This window comes from Eurypyga helias, unplaced genomic scaffold, assembly GCF_000690775.1.
Source record: "Eurypyga helias isolate BGI_N326 unplaced genomic scaffold, ASM69077v1 scaffold17882, whole genome shotgun sequence".
Classification (NCBI taxonomy): domain Eukaryota; kingdom Metazoa; phylum Chordata; class Aves; order Eurypygiformes; family Eurypygidae; genus Eurypyga; species Eurypyga helias.
Window position 1 is genome coordinate 44,520 of NW_010236880.1, and position 11,751 is coordinate 56,270.

Sequence of the window (11,751 nt, forward strand, 5' to 3'; positions counted from 1 at the left end):
CTTATCACGGTGGATGAAGAATCCACTTGTAACCAAGAGGAAGATGATGATGAACATGCTGGTGATCAAGAGGAAGAGGTGGAAGAGGAGGAGGAAATGGACCAGGAGAGTGATGATTTCGATCAGTCTGATGACAGCAGTAGAGAAGATGAACACGCTAACAGTAACAGTGTCACAAATTCCAGTAGCCTCATGGACTTGCTATCACGGTGGATGAAGAATCCACTTGTAACCAAGAGGAAGATGATGATGAACATGCTGGTGATCAAGAGGAAGAGGTGGAAGAGGAGGAGGAAATGGACCAGGAGAGTGATGATTTCGATCAGTCTGATGACAGCAGTAGAGAAGATGAACACGCTAACAGTAACAGTGTCACAAATTCCAGTAGCCTCATGGACTTGCCCATTCATCAGTCATCGCCATTCTACATAAAGACAAAGGTGAGAAACTATGGGGTTTTCATGTTCTTAATCCTCATTAACTATGGATTTTTAAAAATAATTTGCATATTTTAGTTAAACTAAAGTTTTACAATGAAGCAAAGATTTTACTTCCTTTACTTCATTATGAAGAATTTGAGTTCACAAAAACAATACTGTTTTAACTGTTAATCAAATTATTTGCATGCATTTGACATGAGCAAATACCCCTATATATTTTAAGGAATAGAGTTCTTATGACTATGTTCAAAAGATGAAGGTTTTTCTTCAGAAATATTTTTACATGCTAACTCATACACTTAATAAGACCCTCCCAGCATTATATATTATGTTTTCCTTCTCAGAGCAAGCAAGAAGGAAGGTAAGCAATTGTGCATCTGTCGTGTCGTCTGGGAAGGTTAAAACATTGTAATGAAAAAATAGGGTGCCATATTGCAGAAACATGAAGTTCTTCCTTCTGGCCAGGTTATAGTGAGTGCATTGACAAAACACAGGTTACAAAAAAAGGGTGTTAGCCAGTCATGCAGTTACAAGGTCTGCTCCATAATGTTGTTTGGTATCCTGCTTTTGAGGACCTTGGAAGTTGTATGCAATGACTGTTGAGAACTTTGGATTTGCGATAAGAATTGGAAATAAATATTCCTGGTTTTATTGCTCCTAATATCATCTAACATTTTAGATCCAAAAAACCACCAGTTTTGGGAGTATTAGCTCCAGTGGTACATTAGTAGTTCAGTCTTCCTTATTATTCTGGAGGGAGGAATTCTTTTAACACTTAGCAGCAGCAGAAACTGAAGGAATAATAAAAGCAGCGATACTGGCTAATAAAGAAGAGGAGCAGACAGTTGTTTTTGTGGAATAATATTGTTACTAAGCCGATGTACTGAATCCTTTTTCTTACTCAGCATTAACTGTAAATAGAATACTTAGCCTCCTCCCAATTTTCAAAAAACAAAATGACAAAATCCCCTCAAATTTTTACAATGTATTTGAAATAAAAACCAAAACCAAACCAAAAAACCCCAAACCAAAAATCAGCCTGATCTAAACCAAAACAAACCCACCAAAAAATCAGTTAACATAAGTTAACATGGTTCCCCTATGTGTTTTAAGTATAGAGCTGGAGGATCAGGCTTGAAGATGCACTAGGCCAGGTAAATTGGATGACCATTTGCTCCTGGAAGCTGCAGCAGTATGTCTTTGGTAACAGTGATTAGAGTGTGTGTGTGTTTAAAGTATCTCAACCTACATCTTTGATTTTTGAACAGTCATAATGTTTTCAGGTGAGTTTTTAGTAAATGATGTAATTCTCTGTTGATAATTCTACTGTTCAAGGCACTGAAGTATATGCTTGGAGTGAAATACTGTCATATTTCGTGTCATTCAATTGCTTTTGCAACTCAAATTCTTGGGTTTATTACAATGCTTTGGTTTTTTCCTGATTTAGCACAACTTATTGAGTGTCGTATAACAACTTGCATCCAGTGTGGGCTTGATATTTAATGTAGGAAATGCTTACACTCAAAACTATAGTTTTTATGACTCTGAATTGGAAACTTTTTGAAGTGCTTCGTAAATAACCGTACCCAAATTGTAAACAGGCAGAGCAGAGCATAGTTTTCAGTGGTGGTTAGTTCTAAAGCTTTTTTTATAATCTCCAATAATGAAAGCAGGTTTCTTCCTTTTTTTTTGAAGGCGTGTTTGACATCAACTGAAACGAGCTGGCTTTAGCCTCAAGGATGTTGTCTGAAAGATTTTTGTGTAGATGCACAATTTCTGTGTGGTCCGATAGTTGCTTTGTGTATTGTTTCCATGTGGGGCTGGCCCTTTTCTGCCGTGTTCTGTCCCCAGGCTGTGCTCCTACAGGAGCTGTTGGGGAGCTAGGTAGTGAACCGTATTTGGGAATTGTTCTTGATTCATGGTGTGGTTCTAACTGCGTACGTGAAGGGTCGGCACGGGTAGAAAGCTGCTTGAGCTGGCACTGGTCTTGGTCATGGTTACACAGTTAAGACTAATACAATGCAACATTAATGTTGCCAATTCATTATTAAACCAACATTTAACCATAGGAACACATGTTTTGTTAAGAAATGTTGTAGAAATATAGCTGTGCCGGAGCATGATTGAATTACCAGAGTAAAAATAAACATGACTGACTTACATGCTGCTTTTGAGAAGAAAAAAAGAGTGTTTGTAGACTGATCAGCTGCGTTTACAAGTGATGTCTGGTTCTACCTGTTGAAGGTAGACTCCTCTGAGGAGACTTGAACCTGATAGGCATAGTTTTAGCTTTCCAATACACATCTCGGGATTTGTAGTCTAGTACAGTTTTCGTCACTACCAAATACCAAGAGGTAATTGCGAGATGGAATAAAATAGCAGCTGCTACTGCTGTAGGTGTCATCATGCAGCTCACCTCAACTTTCTGATAGCTCTGTTCTTTGTCCTCCTACTCTTTATTCCTTTCCTCATACAGTGCTGAATAAAGTCGCCTTCTGATTTGACTTGTTTCTTTTGCTTATTGGCCTGCGGGATCCCGTGTGGTTACGGAAGGAAATGGCAAGGATCCCATGTAACACCTCAGTGTATCCTGCTTGCGTTTGTCACCTGTCACTCAGACTCCCACTTGACAGTGGCAAGCTTGCGTGTTCTACCTGATAAACTTCATCAGAAGCATAAACCCCATTATTTTTATACATAAATACGTTATGCGTATTCATGTTTTAGGTAATGTTTATATAATATATATATAAAATTTATATAAATACTTGACTCAGACTACTGCTCTGTTTAGGTAACTGACATAATTGTTGGCTATAATGTTGTGAAAATGTTATGACTGAAGGGCATATGCACTTGAAGTGAGAAGGCCGGGATTTTGGGAAAGTCTTTGTTGCATTTGACAGCCTGGAATCCGTAAGGATCCTTGTGGATATTTGTTATGATTTCCTGCATAAAATGTTAGGCTCCTCTGTACTGATTTTGTCAAGATAAAGCATGTTTTTCTAAAAACTCCACCATTTGAAAACAGGAAACAGTCCAGCAAGGCAAATCTATCTCAAGACTAGGTTAGCAGTTTGTTATTTATCATCGGTGTTGAAACTTCTGCACCTTTACTCTGCCTTATCCCTGGTATCTGTTTTTTTTTGACCATTACAAAGTTATTACTTTCGTGTTGTACTGAAGAGCTGTTGAACAAGCATTTTTTTTCCTTGGATGCATAAAGCAATCAAGTACACTCCTGAAATGTAAATAATGATGACACTGTGTCCGTTGAGCATATTTTACTATTTTTTGTTCTCGTTATGTTACTTCCCTGAAGACACTCTCTGATTTTTACACATCCGTCTTGAATTGTAGATATCAGGACTGAGATAAATTCCTGTAGTAACTATGCCGGTGACAATCAAAATATGCTATGTATTTACCTATTTATATAACAAACGATTCTGTTGGCACTTCTGACTGCAGCATTGCATGGGGATTTCATGGTCAAATGATGTGTCTGACATGATGCAAACTGTTTTCAAAGAGCCTTCTGTTCTGTAACTGTGGCCTGTGTCCTCTGTACCTAGAGATAAGAATTGACGCTTGGTTGTATTCAAGTGACTAGAGGTTTCTCGCATCCAGTGTACCTCAGCAGATCCTTCACTGTTTGTTAATTTTTACTCCACTTGATTTGTGTCCCGTCAAATGGTGTCATGTGTTGTTATGGAGGGCAAAGTAAATACTATGTGTAGGAATCTTACAGAAACATGCGCTTGATGCTGATTCTTCACTGACTGCGTTGTATTTGTGGCATCCAATTCCAGAGCTCTGTGATGACTTTGTGTTTCTTGAGTTCTTTAAGAATGGTCATGTACCAATTAACCACAACACAAGCAAATGCATTTACAATGCATGACATATTTCACAGCAACTACCCTTAAATGCCTTTATCCCTCAGTACATGTGGGATTCTGTTGCAAGGTCAAGAACATACTACTGGTAGTCACTGTCACTGGGAAATAACTCATATAAATTAACATTCTTGCTTATTTTAGACTTAAATAGTTTGTTTACCTGTGTTCACATTCTTCAAAATATTGCTGGTATGAGATATTTCTTATTAAAAATGGTGTTTATGACATAGGTGATAACCAGCGTGCTTTTATGGACACATTGGCATCAACACTGTTAATCCTATTCTATGTCAACCAGTGCATTATTTTGTCTTGAACTGACACCTTGGTTTCAGCCTGTGGTTATCCAGTTGTACTCTGTTTCCTTTTCTAATTTTCTTTCTATGTAGCATTAAGTTTATTTGAGATTTCTGAAATTTTGATTGTTCTAAGTCAACTATTTGGATTGTGGTGGTGACTGCTCATTAAGGGGTCAGACATTCTGCCTGCAGAACCCTCCAGTAAGTTTCTGAGTTAGTGTTGTCTTTAAATACAGGTTGGTTTGTTGCAGGACTGTGGGCTGTGGTGGTGACTGTTTTGTTGGTTAACCAGAGCTTCGCAAGAACCAGGAAACGGCTTAGCCAAAATGGAAAATTCTTGTGTAGTTGGATCTACAACCACAAAAAGCACTTTGATTACCCCTTCAGCAGTTGTCATGTTGGTGCATTTGCTTCATTACTGAAGGTAATAGGATGATTTTTTTAATAGGTTCCTTTCATATATAACTTACATTACCTATAACAGTGGTAAAGGCTGAGAAGCAGCTTAATTTTCTTGTAAAAATATTGCAGCATCTTCTGATTTTGGGTACTGTACTGTCTGTTTGGCTGTAAGTCACTGGGCATGTGTGTAAGTAACAGTGCTGTTCCAAGAGTGCCTTTTCTTGGTTGTTTGTTGGCCCTGGAGAGTGGAAGGGGGCAGGCAGAACAAATAAGCTGGGTTGACTTTGGTGGAAGTAGGACAGGGTGTACCACAGGAGAACCTGTCCCTTGGAGCTTGAATACCTCTCTCTCATGTTCTGAACATGAAGCAAATCTAGAGCCATGCTCACATACGTAGCTTTGAAGTCTCAAATAGCGTAGACTGGGGTCAGAATTTTTTTACTGCGAGGGGCTTGGTCCAAGCTAGTACACAGGGACACAGAAATATGAAGGATTTATTTTTCAGGGATTTTTAGCTTTGTATGGTAGGATGACATTCATTTTTAAAACTAAAGATGACCAAGATTGCAGAGGGTAGCTTGTTCACATGAGAAGTGAAAAGGGACTCCTGTATGAAAGTCTGCAGTTATTGTCAGAATGTTGATAGACTAAAAGCTTTGTCGGCCTGGGGCGGAATAAAGGATGAATAGAGAAATGCTAATCCTTGGAAGTAGTTTTTTGTTTCGTGTACAGGCAGTACATGCAATTGAGAAGGTTGGAATACTGCGTGTAGGTGGGGTGGTGGATTTGTCATAGTATATGTTAATATTGCTCTCCGTTTCTGAGCAGTAGAGGGTGTTGCTATTGCTGTGCTGCAGCCCCATGGAGACTGGTGCAGTGTTCCTTTGCCAAGGTGCTTCTTGCTCTTGCAGCTAAAAACTTGAGGCATGTTTCTTAAGTCTAGGGAATAAATACAGCTGGAACATTAAGACTCAATATGTTTTATTTGTGAAGAAATCTGTTTCCAGTATATGAAATGATGTAGGAATATTTCCTTTTTTTTTAAAAAAAAAAGTAAATTAAACATTTTCAGATGGCTTTTGTGTTAAGGATGCAATGTATAATTCTCTGCTCTGAGTACATAGGAGGAAGAGCAAAACATTATACTACAAAAAGATCACAGAATCGCTCAGGTTGGAAAACATCTTTAAGGTCATCAAGCCCAACTGTTAACCACCACTAAACCATGTCTTTCAGCACCTCGTCTGCATGTCTCAAATACCTCCAGGGTTGTTCGGCGCACCCTTTTCTTAGGCCAGCCAGTTACAACACCTGACAACCCTTTCAGTGAATAAACTTTTCCTCATACTCAATTTAAACCTCCCGCTGGTGCAACTTGAGGCTATTTCCTCTTGTCCTAGTTCTTGTTACTTGGGAAGAGAGACCCAAGAGAGCCCCGCCCCCTCCCAGCAACCTCCTTTTAGGCAGTTGTAGAGAGCGATAAGGTCTCCCCGGAGCCTCCTCTTCTCCAGGCTGAACAGCCCCAGCTCCCTCAGCTGCTCCTCACAGGACTTGTGCTCCAGACCCTTCCCCAGCTCTGCTGCCCTTCTCTGGACACGCTCCAGCACCTCAGTGTCTTTGTTGCAGTGAAGGCCCAAAACTGAACACAGGATTTGAGGTGCGGCCTCACCAGTGCCCAGTACAGGGACACAATCGCTGTCCTAGTCCTGCTGGCCACACTGATCCTGCTGCAGGCCAGGATGCCCTTGGCCACCTGGGCACACTGCTGGCTCGCAGTCAGATTTTTTTTTTTTTTTCATCTGTATGTTTTTGCAGGGATCACAGATAGGGTATATAGATTCTTCATGCTTTTCATCTCCTGAGTTGTCTAACAGTTAATGCTTTAAAGACTTTTTAATCTAAGTAGTAATTTGTCTAAAGCTGTGTCAAAAAGGATACATGTTGAGAATTGGTCGGATTGTATAAAAACAAAAATACAGTGGCAATATAAGTACATTTTCTTCTTGCTTCTCCCTGGGATTCTCCTTTTTACTTAAAGCTCTTTTACATCACTTAAAAAGCTTAGGAACTGACAAATTTTCTCCGCCCTTGGTTATGCTGCAGTACAGCACTAAAGTACAGTGAGGTAAGATAAGTAAATGATTTAGGATAAACAATAAATGGTGTTTACAAGTGCCACTCAGAATTACTTTTGTATTGCCATGACAGTTTAGTTATTTTGGAGCAAGTTTTGCTGCTTTACATTTTTTTTTTTTAATGCTTTTGATGTGGAGTCTTATTTTTATATTGGACTGTAATAGCATTAGCATTCATACTCTGAGTTTAATATCAATCAACACTTTTAACCTTTGACTTCTCCTCATTTATATACTACACAGTTTAGTTGCTAATGATTCGAAGCATGCAGGATCATTGGGAAAGGTTATGCATCTGTCATTAAGATGTATTCTGTTAAATATTAAAGCATCCATGGAAGGAATACAGATTCTCGGTATATCTGTAGATCGCAAGGTTTTTCCCCATCTGTACTAACCTGCAGTATGCTGCTTTACTACAGATATCAACCCTTCTTTTGAAGAGTACCGCTCACTCGCTCTGCTTTACTTGTTAAGTAGTGGCTTCATTTGTTGCCCAGGGCTTGCAGAGTTTTAACTGTACTTTTGCCTTCTGTAAGTAGGATTGCTCTTACACCTTCACTTGCAGGTAAAAGTGGTGTTAAATAGTTGCTGCTCTGCTAATTTTTGCTACTCTGTAAGCAGATCATGAAGCTTGCTAATTGATACGTGGGCTCTGCTTGTAGTAATGTGGTTATCCCTGAGTTTGTGGCTTATCTAAAAACTTGGCTCTCTAGTTCAGCGCTCTTGTGCAAAGTTCTTGAAATACCTAGTCATTAAATTCAGCTGTTATGTTAAAATGTCACCTGCAGTCAAAGGACAGGAATTTCTTCTATAATAAATTCTGGTTTTTCTTTCCTTTAATGAAGGGTGGCTTACCTCTTTCTAGTATGATTTTTACAAATATTACTACGGAATCAAATGGCAGAGTTAATGTATAATTTGTGAAGTAAGTAACTGTATAGAAAGGAGAGTCAAAAATCTCAGTGCCTGGGAAGGAAGAAAAGTAGTTTAACAGAAAACACTGATGCTGACAGTTTGGGTCATACTTCTGACTACAGGTTTGCGTTCAACAAGCAGATTTTCATTGATACACACCCCCACACACTCCTCCACTTCATTACAGAAAGAGATATGTATTTTGATACGGAAAGAGGTAGTGCTGATTTAGTTTCCCGTTTACAAAGATTGCTAAAGATCCAGCTGAGTAAGGCACAAGCAACTGTATACTTCTGTGCCAGTAGCTGAGGTAAGCCTTTCAGCTCCAGTCAAGGGATTTACCTCAGCTAGCCACGCTGGAAAATAAACCTACAGAGCTTTTGATTGTGCCAGATCTGTCTGTACAGGTAACTGACTTAATGTCAGAGTGTACGTCTCGGAGTGTACACCTTCTTTCTGGGTGGTTCTTAGCAGACGTGTCCAGTAGTTTCTCCTGAACACATGTATAATTCCTTTGTAGCCATGTTGCTTGGTTGTCCACAGGCATATTTCCAGCAGTTCCCTAAAGCAGTATAAGTCACCCACTTTTCGGGGAGAGGGGGGGCTGGGAAAAGAGCCTCTTGGTTTAGATTTGCTTGGAATTGATGCATTGGCACAAGGCTGTATTGACTTGAATTGTCTTTTAGTTGCTTGGCCTGTGCAGAGCTCCTTAAAGGTAAATATTGGAAGGCAACTGTGTTACTAAACTGCCATACCAGTTTACTTGTTGTAGCATAAATTAAATGGATTCTCTCAGGATAACAGACACTTGAAGCAGTGTCTTGTAGTCACATACCTTTTTATAGGCTTTGAAATCCATGTCAGTTAGGTACCTACATGGTTTTTACTCTGTATCTTTGTTCTCAAAATGAAAATTAGCAAGTTTAAAAAAAAAAAATTGCAACAATACCATTTTAACTCAACAATTATATGGCAACAGCATTATGAAGTAGAAATCATGAAAATGTGCTGGAGAATACTTTCAATCTGCTTACTCTGTTGGGATACATGGCGTGTCTAACATATATTTGGGAGCCCTGCCCCACCTGAATATGCCATTTGTTCCTTATGTTGTTCTGACTATGTGGCAGGTGCTGTTGCCTGATGTGATCATCAGCCCAAATATCTCTGGTCTGTAGTGATACAGCTGCATTTTGTCAGTACATGCTGTTACTCTCAGTGCCAGTTTTGAACTGCTTCACCTTTTGAGGCTTACCTGAAATTGTTATTACTGGTTATGAAACTGGTTGCAAATGGTGAATCGAAGTGTGAAGAAAGCATGAATTAGCTGGCGAGTTAGCTTCTGGATTTGACGCCCTACCTTTCGAAATGGATTGTGTTAAATATTCTTTTGGCTATGAATTTGAAGTGTATGTTTAGAAATATGTCACGATCAGTACGTTCCTTGTATTCACTGATATTTTATACTTATAAAATTACAAGATCTGAAATTAGGTTAGAGGGCTGGAGAAAACAGAAGGTGATCTGAGGACCAGAATTACGTTTGACAGCTGCTGCAGGACTAACATTTTTTTCCTGATGCATTTCTTATTCACTGCAGTCTGCAAAATAGCAGTATGTCCTTTATTTCTGTAGGAGACTTCATTATCTGCAGAATATGCTGCTGTTCAGCAAACTGCACAGTAAAGTGATATACATATCTTTACAAATTCTTGAGTATAAGGAGGGAAACTAGACAGTGTCAATCTCTATCCTAATTTAATCATATCTGAACAGGCAGAATGGTTAAGACAGAGATTTCCAAGCTGTCTCAACAGAATGTTTGAACAGCCAGCATCTAATGTCTATTGACAAAGGATGATTTTTGACATATAAACTGTTTTTCTTTGGTAGCATACGGTGTCTGATCTGTGTGTGAAGCTATGCTTGTGTAGTAATGATACAATGTACATGCTGTACAGATTTATTAATCTGCCGTTATCTTTTGTTTAGGTTGCGTGTGAGTGTCTTACAGTTTACTGGTGACATTTCTATTAGGAAAATCCCTAGAAAACATAGAACCAGTATTTCTATCATCTCTTTTCTTTGTTTCAAGTGTCTTCTCCCTCCTTGGCCATAGTGCAGTTAATGAAAACATGGCCTGAACTTTAGCTTCATGCAAATGTTGCTACGAGTTCTGCCTGTTCTCTCCTGGCCAAACAAGTTCAGGACTTTGCCAAATTACTGTAAAATGTGCTTTATGTTTAAAAAAATCTCCATAAAACTTTGTGTGCATTGACTGTATAGTACAACTGATGTGATTTTACATGTAGTCAATTAGTATTGAGCTTTTGAAGGTGAAAGTTGTGAGTTCTTGTGCTTAGATGGGTATCTTTACAACAATCACTGAAATACAAGTGCATAACATTGTGGTGTCAGGCATCTCTTCTGTTCTTACTTGTCTCTCATTTCTCCTTGCTCGTCTTCTTGCTAATTTTAAGGGTTTTTTTGTTTAGTTTGGAACAAGAAGAAATGGGAAGAGTATCTGAGAAGGAGACAGTTACTTAGGAAGTGAGAGATTTTTATCCACAAGTCAAGGTGGTCCAAACCTGTAATTATTTCATTACAGAACCTTACTTCTTGTTTGTTCTACTAGAAGTGGATGTTTTCTACTGACTTTACTACCTGACTATATTGCATAATATGAAAGGAACAAATTGTGAATTTTGGTAATAGTCTGTGTAATTCGGTCTTGGGAGATAGTGGCTGTACTTTTCAGCTGTGTCATGAAATACTACACTGTTAATGCTTATTAAATGTTAATACATTTGTTCAATACCTGGTGCCTCTGCTGGAGTGGAAAATGTACCTACCATCACCACAGATTGCCAGAAGGGATAAATTCCACCTTTATTCATCATCAGAAGTCATTACTACTTTTAAGTAAAGTATGAGCAACATTTCCTGTAAGTGCAACTCACATTCTTATTGTTGTGTCATCCAGCCACTGGTTAGCTATGTTTGGAAGTGGGCAGGAGACCCTTTGTTCTTCTCACCTAAATTATGGGGTGTGCCTCAAGGATGGCAGTTACTGTGATCATTATTGACCCAAATATATGGAGTACTAAAAAAAAGTAAAAGACAACAAATAACGAACACACTTTATACCAGTGTCATCATTCCTTCAGTTCTGATCCCTTGGTCAGATTTTTCTAACACACACACAAAATAATTCACTTCATTAAAATGAATAAGTAAAAATGAAATTAAGAAACTGGAAATGACACAGCTAAATGGAAGAAATCAGACTTAAAATCGTTTGTTATGGATCCCTTGTTCTTGCCAAATGTAATAATGTTGTTCCTTCTCCTTAAGCTGGACTTCATTCAAAGCAAGGACACTTTCAGTTGGTACCCTGAGGCATTCACCCATCTGCACAATTTTTGGATTTGGTATAAACTGCTGGTCTCATATGTCTTACAGCAAGTATGCTAAACGCGGTGTTTACATATATGCATGTGTATCTGTTATGGAGGATAGACTGTTGGAACTCTTCCTACGCTGTGCCAGTTGGAATTTGGTACTGCTGCACTGCATTTCTTTGTTGGCTGTGTTTGAAGTCAGAGTATCAGCCAGCCAGTAAACTCAAAACTGGGATTGGTTGTCTAGGTTCAAA

At 38.8% G+C, this 11,751-nt stretch overlaps 1 protein-coding gene across 1 annotated transcript in view; it reads left to right on the top strand.

The window, feature by feature from the left end:
- The window catches only part of LOC104506339 (F-box/WD repeat-containing protein 7-like), a gene marked incomplete at its 3' end in the record, with an annotated part of 682 nt that extends 242 nt beyond the window's left edge, over positions 1-440 (top strand). The window contains 1 exon segment of the mRNA XM_010147262.1: positions 181-440. Coding sequence (XP_010145564.1) covers positions 181-440 — 260 coding nt within the window.
- Positions 441-11,751: the final 11,311 nt, after the last annotated feature.